This window comes from Nipponia nippon, unplaced genomic scaffold, assembly GCF_047370975.1.
Source record: "Nipponia nippon isolate SJK-2023a ecotype South Korea unplaced genomic scaffold, ASM4737097v1 scaffold_14, whole genome shotgun sequence".
Classification (NCBI taxonomy): Eukaryota; Metazoa; Chordata; class Aves; order Pelecaniformes; family Threskiornithidae; genus Nipponia; species Nipponia nippon.
The window spans coordinates 13,294,990-13,310,813 of record NW_028262330.1 but is presented as its reverse complement, the minus strand read 5'-3'; the positions used below and the strand labels follow the sequence as shown (position 1 = coordinate 13,310,813).

Here is a 15,824-nt window from a genome sequence, read left to right as displayed (position 1 = left end):
CACGGCTCGCTGTTTTGCCTTCCTGCAGGAGTTTGAGCAAGATGCCTTTGATTTCCAGCAGAAAGTAGAAGACATCGACCGGCGGCTGGGCACTGTTTTCATCCAGGCTTTTAATGATGCCTCGGACTTGGAGCATGCCTTCAAGGTTTGTCTGTCACATCTCTTCTCTTTTGTAGAAGGGAGATCAGGGCGCCTATGGTTTGTCGCAGTGAGAGTCACGCAGAGGAGGCCAGGCAGTGCTGTATCTACAGGCACACGGGGCTGGTGTTTGCCAATGGGAATGGACAGCGGGACAATGAGACTTGTAGCTTTTGGGTTGGTCTTGGTTTGTGATGCTCAAGCTTGTGGGTCCCTTGCAAACTGTCAAGCTGTGGAGCTGGCAGCAGTGTGTTTGCTGAAAGCTTTGGAAGTATTTCTGCTCTTCCCATTAAGATACAAACAGAATAGACCTTTGTTCAGTTTTAGAAAGTGTAGTCAAAGAAATTATCCAAATCAGGCTTTCAGGTGCCAGGAGTTTTACTTGTGTCTCTGTCTGCGAATTGGAGGAAATTATGCTTTTTCTATGATTCCCTGGTGAGAACTGTTGTTAAAAAGCAGGTGATTATTGTTAATAACAATTTTTGTTAATATTATTAATACATGGATGTATTTCAGTTTTGGAAACTGAGGTTTTCTAGAAACAAGGCTGTTTTGTTTACTAATTAATCTATCTTGCAAAAAAAGTAAATAGTATTTTCTGAAAAACTTCAATATAAGTGTTTGTAGAAAAGACTGTAGAAAGTGATAGTATTTATCTTTCTAAGGTTTTTGAAAAAATAGCAAATTTTGAAGCATTCGAAGAATGACAGTTGGAATATGGTTCACTCACAGAGAAAGTCTGAGCATCTCTGTAACAAAGGGAGGGACTACTTGGAAAAGCAGGGTAAAGAAAAGAAATTTCCTTTTTCCAAAGTGCCCATCGGTGCAGACATCTGGGCTAGTAAGGAGAATCCCAGTGGGTCTCCCTGCAGAAGCTGATGTTGTGAATTTTTTCCCCCTTTCTTTCCCTGCGTCTTCACCTCCACAGTTGCTGGACATGTTCGGGAGCCTTTTGGAGCGACCAGTAATCGCTGCAGATGCTGCTGACAAGTACTCTGTCCTCATCAGCATGTTCAACAGTGCCTTGGACCACGCTAGGCTGATCTACTCCAGGCACATCCAGGCAGAGCTGGAGCTTGGTGGGTGGCATGGGCTGAGTAAAATTGATTTTACAGGAAATTGAATTTAGATTAATTTTGGCGGGAAAATAATTTGCTATTTCTAAGGAAACCAAAACTTCCCAAACTGCAAATGTTTTCAGTCTCCGTAGCTCCTAGTGGAAATGGAAATGCCCGGGAAAGCTCTGTTCTTAGTATTAAAGCAAATAATCTGTTGAGGGGAAAAATATCCTTTTTTAAATGTGTATACATGATATGTGACTGGGACTGAAGACACATGCTGAGCTTTTCCCCCAGCAAGGCTGTGACAAGAGGTGTCTCTCCACACTTGTCCGCTGCCTTGAACGCCCCATGGGACTTGCAAACCCACTCATGTGCTCCCCACCATGAATTTATTGCGTTTCCCTTGTAATGTTTTAAATGCAAAGTATGCGAGTGGGACTTTGTAACCAAGGGTTTAATCAGCCTTTTCCAGATTTATTATTTCCCTTGAATGCTGGCACAGGAGGGAATGGGTAGACTCCCATCAAGTTATAAGGATTAGAGTGTGTCTTTGTGAGCAACAACCCGTTTACTTGCCTCAGAAAGACTGTACTGGCACCAGGCAAGTCCAGAAGAGGCAGCACTGCTGGAGCAGGGCAGGTTAACGAGGGGAATGGTGAGATTAATGGAGTCCATCATTTGCTGTGAATTTAGGGGGTGTTGTTCTGTGGGTGTTAGATAAGATGATCACAACTATCTCCTGGTCAGAAATCCCTACATCAGTGTTTGTTGGGAGCAGGGAATGCATCCCAGGTGAAGGATGCCTCTGTATCAGCTCTGTTTCTAACATATGCCACGCTTCTCCTTTGATCTCAGGTCCTTATTCAAGGTCCAGAGGCACTAGGAGACTTGCCCTGGTCACAGACCTACATCAGTGTAGCAGATGCTTGGATTTAAGGAAGGAAGCTGGGAAATCAGAGAGCAGTTTTGTGCAGATGAGGTTCTGTTGGGGTATCTTTGGGTTACGAGTGCGGCGTTCAGTCAAATGCTGTTTCCATGTGCCCTCCCCAGGATCCCTCCCTGTGCACAAGAACATGCCACCAGTAGCTGGAGCGCTGGGCTGGGCTCGGGAGCTGCGAGCACGAATCCAGGTGCCATTTGGTCACTTCAGGCACATCACACATCTGTGCGTGTCTGTTCCAGCTAAGTTGCTTTATGACCATCTTGATACCTTTTCTCTAATCAATCTGATTTTCTTTCTGTGTTGAACATTATCCAATGGTTATAGCTGAAATAATTCTTAGTCAAAGAGGTGTGAAGTGATTGCACTGGTGCTTTTCAGCTTCCCTGTGATCATTTTTTCTAAGAAACTCATTAATTGGATTTGTTTTGAGGTGGTTAAGAGGCACAGTGGGATAGTACATGGGCTATTGAGCTTTCAGACGTAGTCCTAGGTTGCAATTGAAAGAGGTATCAGAACCTTTCCCACTGTGATCCCACTCAGCATGTGCTCCAGGATCTCCTTGGGAGCAACCCAGGCCTTGGCTGCAAGCCCTGGTTCTGGCATCATCCAGGCTGTGAAGGGCAGAGAGGTGCTGGACTGGACTAATCTCAGATGGATTGATGGAGCTGAGTTTCCAGGTTGGTGAACAGCTGACGACTTCGCTGGGCACTGGCAGAAGAGAACTTGCTCAGCATTAAACAAAGGAGCAATCTCCCAAGATCAAGGAAAGAAGCTAGTGCTGGAATACTTATCACCTGAATGCTTTTTATTGTGGTGGTCTTGGAGAAATGTGACCCCACACTCAGAGCTGCCATATCTCATGGCATCGTATGAGACAGCATTTAAAAGCCCTGTAAGCAAAGCAGTGTTGGACTTAAGACAATTGAAGGTGCTCCAGGGAATGAACCTTGTGGCTCACAGGAATAGCTTTACTTGTGCTGGACAGGAGTCTGAGTAAACGGATCCACTTTTTTTTATGTGCTTGACCAATATAAGCCATTTCCATCACTGCGCAATATTTGTAGCCTTCTCTCACCGTGTATTGCCATTAAGTGTCTTTAAGTGCACAGTTATTCTGCAGTAGTAAAGGCATCAGTGCAATGAAGCAGGCTCTTGGACCGTCTACAACACAGAGCCCAAGTTGTCATACCTGCTTTGAATCTGAACGGCAAAGTTTGTAAACCATGAAGAAGGACCCAGATCTGCATTTTGCATTGATTTTCTTTCCTCTCTTTACAGCAGTTAATAACACGCCCTGCAGCAGGGGTGACGTGATGCTGTTTCCTACGTGCAACCTGAAAGGGAAAAAAGATTAAAAAGGAAAAACAAAGGTGGTTTAGCTGGGGTTTGCTTAGGGGACTTGTTTGCTTCCAGAAGGTTTGATCAGTGCTTGCCCAATGGTGACTGCTCAGGCACTCCCTTTGCTAGGTTTTGTTTAGGTTAATTCAGATTTTGTTAAAATGTCCTCCAAAATCAACAACCATTTTCAGGAAAACTTGGATATTGCAGATGAAACAGTAGGAAAAAGATGGCCTTGTAAGAATTACTCTGGCTGGCTGACCCCCTGGGTTTGGAGGCAGTTGGACAGCCCGGGCAGTGTGGCCAGGGCTCTGCCTCCCGTGCTCCTGGATGCCTTTGCTCTTCGCTGTCCCTACGGATCGAGGGGCACAAATTTGACATCGCAAAGAGCTGCATCTAGCAGGAGCCATGTGCTGCTTCCTTCTGAGCCTCTTTGATCTTAGGAAGTGCTGGCTGGTAAGTGGAAGATGCCATGCTCTGGGTACGGAGGGTGAAGCTTCCTCCAGCAGCACTGAGTCCTTCTGCCCCCCAGTATGTGGTGCCCATGTGGCAGGTTGCCATGCGAACACCTGAGAAGGAGCGCATGGGGCTTGGATAGCCTTTGTGCAGTGAAATGATTTTCAGTCATGTGCCGGGGGTGAAATCCAATGTCCCCAGTCAGTTAGAGGCTGCCTGCAAATGGGTGGGTGATCTTGGGAAGGGGTAAATAGAGACTACAGCCTCACAGAGCTAAACGTAATGCTGAGCTTGTCTGTTGTGCTGCCAGCTGCTTGGACTCTGCTGAAGAAAGAAGGGTGATACAGAAGTATGAAGAAATGCTCCAGCTGCTCGACAGGTAAGTGGGGGCTTAGGCAAGGCTGTAACTGTATGAGAAGATGTTCTCCTCCTCTAAGCCACCTTCCCGCACATTTGCCAGCCCAGGGCCTGGGAATGTCCCTTTCTAAGCAAGAGGGAGTTTTCTGATGAGAGAGAAGGAGGAAACCTGTTGCTATATAACACAGTCTTTCTGTGACGTCTTGGAACGGGAAGTTTGCATGGGACGAACAGGAGCCGTGCAGCCTAGCAGAAACGTTGGAATAAGCATCTGCTGGATGTAGAAGCTGCTGTGGTGGAAAACCAGGGCTGACCAGAAGTCTCAGTCCACTTGTGCCCATTCACAGAGTGTTTTTACAGTGGCTGTAATGTGTGTATTCCACAACTCGGAGTGGGATTCATTGCCCCTGACTTAATATCTTAACATTTGATGTTAAATCTGAACTGTTCATTCTGGGCTTTGCCTTGGGAAGAGTCACCTCTCCAGGAAGGAGATGTCTCTGCAGGGCCTGCCCTCCGTCAGCAAGGAAGGCAGCCGGGACACCGGCTGTTGGGTACTGCAGGGCAGTTGGAGGGAGCCCTGTTCCTGATTACCAAAATAAGGCTGAGTAATTATGGTACAGCCTTTCAGAAGGGAGCGGACCAAGAGAGGATCTCGAGTGACTTCAACAGAGATGGTGTTTTCAGGGTGATGTTTCCCAAAGTGCTCAGGTGACAACATGATTCAGAAGAGACTTTGTTGCCTGGGTGGTTGGGACTGAGCATGACATGCGAGACACCAGGACAGCCCTCTGTGTTCCCATCCCCAGTGGTGTCACTGAGCTCTCCAAGAGCTGAATTCCCCTGAGGCTGAAGGTCTCTCTGCAGTGACTGTGAGAGAAGTGAGGGCAACTGCATCCATCCCCGGCATTTGTATAGGTTTAGGCACCTGTCCTGCTTAGACACTTTGGAAATGCCCAGTAGCTGCTTATCTATTACTTTAGGCTAAATGCTTTTAAAAGTCTGTCTCCAGATCTGAATCATCTGCTAAAAATGGTACTTGAGAGATCTTTACTCTCCTGACTTGATGCTGTCAGTGGTTTTCAGATGTTTGTCTTTGAAGGCATGTTGTTTGTGGAGATGACATGGATGGGTTTTTAATATTCCTTCATGTTCTTCAGCCCTCAGAAGTGGACTTGGCTTTCATTTGGTTATATGCTTTGGTCTACTGGCTTGGTAGCTACATGGTGGGTGTTTTATTTTTCTGGCAGGTATCAGGAAAAGCTCTATGTAGACTGGTCCCAGACAGTCTCTGAAAAGTCACGGTACAACCTTACTCAACCACTCATCCGGCGAGATCCAGAAACCAAACTGATCACAGTCAATTTTGATCCCCAGGTAAAAATTACTGCCAGTTAGCTTTTCTGCCTGCCTGTGGGCATGTCTCCAAGCTGTGTCCCACTGTGCAGGGGAGGTCTGGTGGGATTGGTACTAGATCTGTTCTGCTGAGGTCTGTGGAACCCCTTCTGTGATGGGTAACATGAATTTACCATCCTCTTTCTGGGCTCTATCTCCTGGTAAAATATCAGGATTTCAGTTTAAGCAGAGCAAATTCTAGTTAAAGCCAGTGGCAGAAAGTCCCTGAGTAGCCAGATGTTTAACTGGTGTCAGCATCTCCAGACCAGATTTGATACAGGTGTGGGGAGCGCTGGGGCATCATCTACAGAGGTGGGTTCGTGTTATGTGTACCTGAAATCTGAGCTTCCTGAAAAGGTATAAAAAACCCAGGAAAGGTTTTTCACTCCAATGTTGTGGCTGTTGGATTTCCTTTATTGTGTCACATGAGGCTTATGATAGATTTAAGATCTTTTCTTTGTCCCCTAGAGCTCCCCTAAAACCTGTCTCCAGCACAGGGAGGACTGACCATCCACCTCACCCAAAGCAGAAGCAGAGGTCCAAGCCAGCAGTGTGCATAGATGGATTGAAAGCTTCTGGGGGCTGGTGGGAGCCAGGGTCTGTCAACTGTAAAAATGCCATTTGCCAGGGAGGCACTGAATCTCAGGGGCCTGGGAAATGTTGGCATCAAAAACTTCCCCTGTTCACTGGGGCATGCTGCTGTTAAAGGAAAGCGTTCAGGTTTTAGAGCTCATTCAAGCTTGGCCCTCAGTCAAAAAATTTGTCCATCTCCTTCAAAGCTCCTTGCTAAGGTGTGAGCCAAATGGCCCCAGGGGATGTTTTCCACCCTTCACCCTGGTGACAGCGTTTGGAGCCTGTGATGTGCTGACCATGACTGTTCTCAGCTCTTATACCAGTCTTTGAATGCTTCTGCAGTGCTCTTCTCAGCTTTCCATACTGAGGACTGCCTGATGTCCTCAAGTGCCTGCTTAGCAGTCTCCCTTCATGCCCTCCACAATAGATAGGAGCACCACGTTTTGCCTAGAGGGAGGATGTATTTGCAGCTCTTCAGCATGGAAGAGTCTTCCAGAGCTCACCTTCCATGGAGCAGAGGGAAAGAGGGCAAAACACCCTTGACCATGGTGGGGATGTCCCAGACATTCCAGTCCAAAGAAGGGAGGGGAGCGTGGTTCTATCTCACTTGCCCTCTTGCTCCCTTTCTGCCCACCCCATCCTCCTTCGTCCACCTTTCCAGAGTGCCCTCTGCACCCTTCTTCACCTCTTCTTTCTTTCCTCTTGTCATCGTGTTCATTGTCACTTTAGTACTGTAGATACTCTGAGTGTGTTACGACTTACCCTCCTGACTTGCGTTGCATGTTCCTCCCCTTGGCCATCCCTTCGAAGGGAGCGTGCTTCCCAGCTGCCTTGGCCAGTTCTGTTGGATGTTGGGTTTTGGCTAATGTCAGGCAGTGGTGGAGAGGTTTCAGTAACCACTGCCTGTCACCCAGGGCAGTGACAAAGGCTCCTGGCCATGCTGCCCCTGTGCTTGTGGCTTCATCTGCTTCTGTTCATACCTGCAGGTTTCCAGTTTTCCTATCGAAAATAAGGGCAGGGAACTGGGACCAGAGGGCATGAATGGGATGGGATCAGAGAGAAATTTCTTCCCCATGTCTTCACAGGAAGGGATGATACAATCTTCCAGGAAAAGGTGATTTTTTTAGGGAGCTGCACCCCAAGCTCAGCCGCAGCCAGGAGGGGTCCTCACCCCTGCCATTGCCCATACAACGTACCGAATTTCTGTCACCCTGCCAACATGTGCAGTTCCACGAGCGTTTTACCTCTCACTAGCCACTAAACTGAGCAAAGATTTTTAGTCTTAGAAGCGATATATCACACTGGAAGACCTCGCTGCTCCCTTTGTTGCAGGGACTCATTTATACTTGGGTTTATAATTTAATAATCCCCCTCAATCCAGTCCCATCGCAACTCAAACATGCACTGGCACTGAGTGCTTGTGGTTGGGCTGGGAGAAGTCTCCAGCAGAAGTCTTTGGTGGGAGGTGGTCACAGGAGGGTTTGAGTCACTGGGTTTGGGGCCATGGTATTTTTTTTTTTTTTTTAATGCCAGTCAGCCCAGCAAACCAACAGAACTGAAGCTGTTTTATCTTTCACTTAGGTAACTGCTAAGCTCTGCTTGCAGGCACGGTATTGCTGAAAGACTATTGATGAGGATAGCTGAGAGGACCAGAGATCATCGTGGCTTTCAGAGGCTGCATAGAGTTTGCTAGCTGGATAGTTAACAGAGCTGTCTGTCTTTGGTTAGGAAAAAAACCAGAGGCAAAGATCAATGGGAGACAGATGGTATGGACTAGGAGGTGTCCAGGCCCTTTCCAGAGCATGCTGCTTCGTGAATAAAACAGCAGGAAGCCCCTAAGACACTCAGAACTGATTGGAGAGTGTCTGCTAGGTAAACGGGGAGAATTGCCCCATGTGCAGCTCTTTGCCTTGTTTCTCCAGCTGGTTGCGGTGCTGAGGGAGGTGAGCTATCTGTCTGGCAGCCAGATGGGAGCCATCCCGCCGACGGCAGCAGAAATCTATTCCTCCAAGGAATCATATCGGCAGATGGTGGCCAACTTAGAGCTGATGGTGAACAGATACAACAAGGTCCTGAAGACGGTCCTGGAGGTCGAATACCCTCTAATACAGGGGCAGCTGCAGGACATTGATTTGAAGCTGAAAGAGACAGAAGAAACACTGAACTGGAAGACAGAGGGTGAGCTAACTCTGTGTTAGGGGGAAAGAGCGCGTACACTTGGGTCTCATCAGATTCCCCCATGTGCCCAGCCTCCGTCACCTGGTTCCTACCTGCAGTTCCCAGCAGGGCAGGTGACTCTCCAGCAGAGCCAGCACTGGGGAGATGAAGGGCAGCCCCCAGCTTACCTGCTCCTTTCTGCTGGGGTTGTGGACAGGATCCTGCTCCCTTCAGGTTCAGCCTGGGCTTTTGGGGAAGAGAGGCTGCCCTGTAAGCAGTGCCGCCAAGGAGATGGCAAGATTTGGGTTTGCAAGAGCTGGCAAGGCTGGGGCTGAAGCATCTGCTCACTGCCTGCGCTGGCCGCCCTGTGACAGCCCAGGTGACCCGTTGCGTGGCTGCACACAACGTTGTGTGGCTGCTGTGTCCCTGCTGTGTGCTTTCTCACCCACTTGTGCAGGGAGCGGGAACCCCTGGCCCAGCCACCTGGCACTGGGATGGACTTGTCCCGGCGAGAGGCAGGGCCACCTCATTATCTTTTCCAGAAGGATGAAATACTGCAGCTAGAGGGGGGGGTTGTGCACGGTGACTTTGGGATGATTTAACCAGTGTTCTTGCTTGATCAGTTTTAACTGCAAAGCAGAGTGGAGGAAGACAATTTGTTTCCTCTTGGTGAAAGCAAACTGCTTACAGGTGGAATATATATTTCTGTCATCAGGCTTGTGGTATGAACAGGAACAAGTGTCCTCCCTTGGGAACATGCAAAGCAGAAGTCCTCCACGCTGAAAAAACTCTTTCTCCATTGCACAGTAAAGATGAAGGGATTTTCCTGCAGATGAACCCTAAGTTCCCTGCATCTAAATTCAGCCCTCGCTGGTACCTGGGGCTGGCACAGCCCATGTGTTAGGGCTACAGGTGTGAGGTCCCTGCCCTAGTGATGGTGGCAGGGACACTGAGCCTACGGTACTCATCCTCCCCATGCTGCTTTCTCCAGTAGCAGAACATGGGAGATCAAATCTGGGCAGAGGGAAGTGGGAACTGTCAGATATCCCCACGGTGCTGGTAGTCCTGGGAGAAAGCAGAGGCTGCAGCTGTCTGTACCGTGGCTTGTTGGGGTAGGAGGGAGCTAGAAGTGGCTCTGTTCTTTGAGATGATAAGTCTTTTGTGTTAATGATGGGTGAGAAATTCCTGAGACCAAGGGGAAAAAGTCAGAGGTTGGTCTTAAGGGTGCACAAGAGCTTGGCCCAGCAGCTCTGAAAACATATAGTCAATCATCTCATTTTGTTACCAGGTATCTGGGGTCGCATCTCCATGGTGATGGATGGTGTCCACGACCTTGAGCAGAGGATACAGAAAGCCAAAAGCAACGTCGAGGAGATCCAGACCATCGTGCGATCATGGGTGTTGCCTATATTCGAGAGGAAAGATGGTAAAAAGGAATCACTGCTAAGCCTAGAGGACTGTCAGGACCGTCTGGAAAGGCATTACAGCCTCATCAGAGAGTCAGGGCAGAGGATTCATTCACTGGTGAAGGTGAGGGGGGACCTTCTCCAAGGGTTTGTTGGCTCTTCATAGGCTCTGTGTGTTTCTCTGCTCTGTCGAAAATGTTTCAACTCATTTGAAAATCTTACCCAGTGTTAATTACCATTAGCTTTGATGAGTGAGCTGGTATGGCTGCGTGGTGTGGGGCTGCTGGCTGGGCACCACTGGGGACCCAGTTCGGGGCAGGCAGGGGAGCAGCCGCAGCCTAGGGAAGGAGTCTGGCTCCAGCAGTTCTGGCTGTTGTGGAGCCACTAGAGGGGAGTCGTGCATCAGGCTCTGGGGTCCTGCTCAGAAGAAAAATCCCCCTCCAAAATATTTACCTGAAAATAGAGGCGGCTGGCTGTGGCTGACCTTTCTGTTTCAGACTCGTTGTCCCCCTGCGGAAGCGGGAGGTGACGCTGACCGTCCGGGGAGAAGCTGAGTGACAGGAGAAAAGCTGCTGTCCGAAACCTCCGTGTTTTCCAGTGACCTTGCCAGAACTGAGCGTCCTCTTTGCAGGCCAGGAGAAAGCCCAAAACTCTGCTCCTCATCTTCTCGGAGTGAGGTGCTTTGCACGTCAGGGACAGCACCTTGGCCTGGAGGGAGATGGATAGGTTTTAGATCCAGCCCTCTCCTGAGGGTCACCATCTGGCCTCAGACTCTGGAGAAAACCAGCTGGCCCTCTTCAGGACACTGAGCTCTTGCTGCTCACCTTGCCTTGCTGTCAGCCCTGGACCCCTCTAACCCCCTTCTCTGCACACTGAACCCGTGGTGAGGATTTTACTGTGCCCATGTTGTTCTGCTGCCACAGCTGTAACAGGTTCAGCCACCTCCAGCTACCACCCAAAAGACCAGGGCTCTTCCTAGATTGGCCAAGGAGAATATGGGGTTGTGGTCATGGCAGGAAGGCTGGCACCACTGGTGTGGTGGCACTGCCAGTGCTGCTCACAGGGGCAGGACCTGGGGAGGGAAAGGCACCATGGCCCAAAATGGGGTGTCCCTACGCCTCTGTCCTGCCTGTGCTGGCCAAGCCTGGAGGAGCAGCAGCAGAGGGGCCAAGAGATGCTCTGTTGGGCTTCTGCTGGTTGTTCAAGTCTTCCTGGGGGCAGGTGAGTCTTGAGGCTGCTGCGAGAAGCACAGTGAGGGTTTGGGTACATGCACCAACAGGCAAAGGCAGGACAGCCAGATGCTGGCTCTCATTGTCCTTCTTTCACCAGGATGAGGCCCCTGGAGTAAAGGCTCTGTAAAACACCAGTAACAAGGGGACATTATCAAATACAAGGACAGGGAATGGTGAAGAGAGGGTGGTGCTTTCAGATGGGCATTCCCACAGCGTTCATTCCTATAAAGTTCCCCTTTCTCTTGTGTCAGCTCAGCATGGCCAGGGTGAGTCTGCAAGGGGCCAGAGCTCTGGCTTGCTCTGTTGAGAGTTTAAGCACCCAGCTATGATCTGTCAAGCTGGGGAGCAGCAACTTTGGGTTGGCTCAGTCCCAACTGGCAATGCCACTTTATCTCATGTGTGCCAAGCTGCCATGTCAGCGCTGGGAATGGCACCCTCTCCTGTGCCCCCGTACATGAAATGCTGCTGATGTCGACCCCCTGGCAACAGGCAGTATGTGTTGATTTCTGCTCACTGCAAGTTCGACCTTAGTTTTTTTTGAAACCATGCCTCTGTTGGGAGTCCCTATCAGGCTTAGGAGAAGGAGCATTCAGAGGGAATGGCAACACAGGAGACAGGATCACAGTGGAGCATGGGAGGCTGCTGGGAGGTGCAGGGAGTGGGTACATAGCCTGGCCTTGTGGGGATGGGAACAGGAAACCCAAGAAGGATGGCTCCCTGCTGTGACCTTGAAAGCCCTGAATTGCCTTACTGGGAGCTTCTCTGGAGGAAGGAAACACAATAAGCTGAGGAGGGAGGTTATTAGCAAACCGTTTGTCTTCTGATCCCAACCTTTATCTGTTTTTATGTGGTTTATTTATAATCTCTTTCTTGAATGTAAAAGTTCTCTCGAGTTGACCATTTGTAGGGCAGAGGTGTAAGCAGTCCTTGAAGGCCTCATCCACTCAAGGTAACATACGGGCCACCAGGGCTGGGTCTTCACGCATTGGGATGAGCCTTTGAGACCTCTGAGTGCTCCCTACCCCAGGTGTGCAAAGCAGCCTTGAGCCCTGTGGCCTCAGAGAAGAGGCAGACCATGTTGCAGAGCTGCTAAGCCTCTTCTGCACTCCATTTTTACCTTGGAGTTATTTTGAGTTGTTTCAGATGTCAAGCAACCCTTGACAGAAGGAGCAAATCATGGCCATGCCGCAAGCAGCATCCCTCCAGGAGGCTGGTACCATGTGCTCACTGGCATCACTCCTTAGCTGTAGGTAGCTCTCTTGTAGGACAGACTCAGCCCCGCTGTATTTGGAGGCATCTTCTTTTTCTTCCAGGAAAACCAGAGCCTCTTACTTGCAGACCCAGCATCTGACATCTGGAAGGCCTATGTGGATTATGTGGATGAGATAGTCCTGGACGGATTCTTCACTGCCATTGAGTGCTCGCTCAAGTACCTACTGGAAAACACAGGTGACTGCTGGTTCCTCTCCCCTGGTTGTGATGGCTGCTTCAGTCTCACCAAAGGGATGTTTCTGTTTTGTGCTCTCCCTCATGCCTAAGATTTGCTCTCTTCTTCCTGGCTTTCTGCTGTGCCTCTTGCCCTGTCTACACCAAGTGCTGGAGGAGACTCCAGACAGGGTGGGTGACTCCTTTCCCCAGTCACTGGAGCAAAGCATTGCTCAGGGGGAGGGGGTGGAAAGGACTATGCACAATTTGCAGGAATTAGTGGACAAACAAAACCGAGGTGTCATCCCAAGTCTGTCCTTGGGCACCAGCCATCTCCTGCCCTCCCATGAACAAAGCGTAAGGTTGACATCAACTTTCATTTGTGGAGAGTCTCAAGAGCCAGCTCTGCTGATGAAAGGCATGAAAGAAAAACCTTAGTCCCTGAGCATTAGACTAGTGAAGAGATGAGATGGGTTCAGAAGTCACTACATCAGACCTCTTGCCTAAGGCTGCCGTGGCGTTTCACTCACTCTGCTGAGAGCAGCTTGTGTCCACCTAAAGCACATCTCCAGGAACGCTTCCGTCCTGGATGTGGAGGCACACCAAGTTAGAGAATCGAATCCAGTTCTTCACCATCTTGTTAAAAACATGCACATAATTTCACATTTGCATTTGGCTTCAGTTTCCAGTTGCTGGGTTGTTTCATGCCTTTCTCCACTAAATTAAAGAGCCTCCTGGTTCCTGTTGTTTTTCTCCTCTGCAAGTACTTATGCACTGTAATTGTTCAGCTCTCAGACTCCCTTTTGATTAGCTCAAGAGCCTGGTCTCTTTAAGGCTTTCCTCCACAGCATTTTTTCCAGTCCTTAAATCACTTGTCTCATCTGTTCTCCAGTATCTCCTGTGAGTACCAGAACATCAGCTAGTTTGCCAGCATCTCCTCTGTGTTGTGTGCAGACATAATGTCAGTAGACCCAGCGAGTGGGTGTCTGCAGTCACACCTGCCTAGTATCCCTGTGGGGCACATGTGCATCTTGTGGTGGGATGTTAGGGGTGGCTCAAGACCACTTTTCTCCCCTTGAAAAAGATCCTTGCACCTTCGTTCTTCCCTACCAGATCCCAAGGCAGGGCTTGCTCCTCTGTTTGAGGTGCAGCTGGATTTGGTGATCCCAGATTTGATATTTCGTCCCTCCTTGGACCCCGGCACAAATGATGGCTTCTACGACATGGTGGAAAGTCTTCTCAATGACATCTACCGGATCTCATCGCTGGTGCCCAGGCTGGCCGAGCACAGCGGCTTCCCCCACTACCAGGTCTGTGGCTGTGGAGCTCCCTCGTGCTGTCTGGTACCACGTTGCTCCCACATCACTGCAATCTCCTCTTCTATCCTAGGCTGACATGGAGGACATGGCTGATCTGGCCGACATGCGCCATGACCTGATGGGACGTGTGCGAGTCGTGATGGCGGCCTGCTGCGATTACCGCAGTGCCTTCGACCACTACTCCTACCTCTATGGGGACGACAGAAAGGAGTTCTGCCGCCAGTTCCTCCTCTATGGGCACATCCTCACCGCTGCAGAAATTGAGGCCCATGCGGAGGATGGGGTCCCCGAGACCCCTCCCACACTGCAGCAGTTCAGAGAGCAGATTGACTCGTACGAGAAGATCTATGAGGAGGTGAATTGCATCGAACCTATCAGGATCTTCCAGAGCTGGATGAAAGTTGATGCTCGGCCTTTCAAGGCATCCTTGCTGAACGTAATTAAAAGGTGGAGCTTGGTGTTTAAGCAGCATCTCATGGACCACGTCACACACAGGTAAGAGCTGTTCCTGCCTCCTCTCCCCGGGACCTGTCCTGAGCAAAGGGGGTTTCTCTTCTCTTGGCTGGGCTTTGTTGTTTCACACTGGTAACCAACAGGCTAATACAGGAGCAAGAGAAAGGGGCCCATACTGTATGCCAACTCCATCACATCCCCTATATCTTCCATCCCCGGTCTCTGCTGGGAACTGGTACGACTGAACGTGTAAAATGGAAACAGTTATATGGACTTAGTACCATTGACATCCCATGAGCCGATGCTCCTGGGACCCGCTGTGTGGTGTTAGATAGGGCGTCTGTTTGTCCATTCATCCTGATCCAACTAAACTAATCTCTGCTAGGGCTCTGTGCTTACTTTGTTGAATTTGAAATTAGCCATCACTAAAGCTGCATTAATGCCATGAGATACTTGCTCTATTTCTAAATGCATTGCTCTTTTGAGTGCACTCTGTGTAAAAAAAAGTAATTCGGGTTGCCTGGCATGAGCAGCCATGGGGAGGTAGTTTCAAGGTTACAAAAAGGAGGAGTTTTGGATGTAAGTTTTGAATTAACATGTGTTCCCTGCTCTGAATAGCTGCTCAGTCACCAGGTCTGTGCAGGACGATGTGTCAAGTGATTTATTTACGTAGTCACAACTGAAGGATGTCATAGGTCTTGGATGCTTACAAAGAAGTATTTACGGACATACGTAGTAGTGAAGGCTGCCACGTGTGGTGGATTATATGATGTCTTGCGTTCTTTTCAGCACCATAATTCTGTTAGATAACTTCTGTGCAAAGAGGTTTTTGTGTAGCTTAGAACAGGCATTTAGGAGTTCTTATTAAGAGTGTCTGACTCAGCAGTTTAGTCTTTGTTAGGTGAAGTATTTAAGGATATATTTTGGCCCAGCAGCATCCACAGAATTTAAGTGGGCACTTAAAAAGTGTTTTGAGAAGAGGAGAATGGCTGTGCTGGAAAGGACCAGAGATCCAGGAGCGCATCATGCCTCTGCCAACAGTGCCCAGTAGCTGGCAAGATTAAGAACAGGGTAAGCAGGTATGGAAACGTCCCCCAAATACTCTCCTTGTCTCTAACAACTTATAGCTCAAGGACTTCGAGAGACAAGGGTGATGCCTTTGTATTTAAAGATCTGGATGGATTTTTTTTCTCCCACAAATGTTTGATTGTTTTTTTCTTAATTGCTGTAAATTTTTATCATCTACATCCTCCTGCAGCAGAGAGTTACCCTGTGAAATGAGGCAGTGTGTGAAGAAGAATCCTTGTTTGTTGTAGCTTTGCAAGCTGTCAGGTTCATTTGGGGATCTTGAATTCTTGTATTGGGAAAGATGAGATGAAAACTGTCCTTTCAAACTCACTCTCTCCAGAACACTCCTGAGCTCACAGGTCTCAGTCATAATCCTTCTCAGATACCTTTTCTCCAGCCTGAGAAGTCCCAACCTCTTTATCTGTTCCTTGCAGGAAGCTGTACTACATCCATGGATCCTTTTGAGCATGAATCGTGGTTCTGATGCCCTCAGCACGTTGTCA

The 15,824-nt window shown here is 49.0% G+C and overlaps 1 protein-coding gene across 1 annotated transcript in view; it reads left to right on the top strand.

Moving 5' to 3' along the window:
- Positions 1–15,824, top strand: part of LOC148056479 (dynein axonemal heavy chain 9-like) — a 30,831-nt gene extending 15,007 nt beyond the window's left edge. The window contains exons 8-18 of the mRNA XM_087751326.1: positions 29–145; positions 1,067–1,217; positions 2,250–2,364; positions 4,247–4,315; positions 5,544–5,670; positions 8,184–8,439; positions 9,707–9,948; positions 12,370–12,505; positions 13,595–13,791; positions 13,871–14,295; positions 15,756–15,824. Coding sequence (XP_087607452.1) covers positions 29–145; positions 1,067–1,217; positions 2,250–2,364; positions 4,247–4,315; positions 5,544–5,670; positions 8,184–8,439; positions 9,707–9,948; positions 12,370–12,505; positions 13,595–13,791; positions 13,871–14,295; positions 15,756–15,786 — 1,866 coding nt within the window. The 3' untranslated portion in view covers positions 15,787–15,824. The remainder of the gene's footprint in view (positions 1–28; positions 146–1,066; positions 1,218–2,249; positions 2,365–4,246; positions 4,316–5,543; positions 5,671–8,183; positions 8,440–9,706; positions 9,949–12,369; positions 12,506–13,594; positions 13,792–13,870; positions 14,296–15,755) is intronic.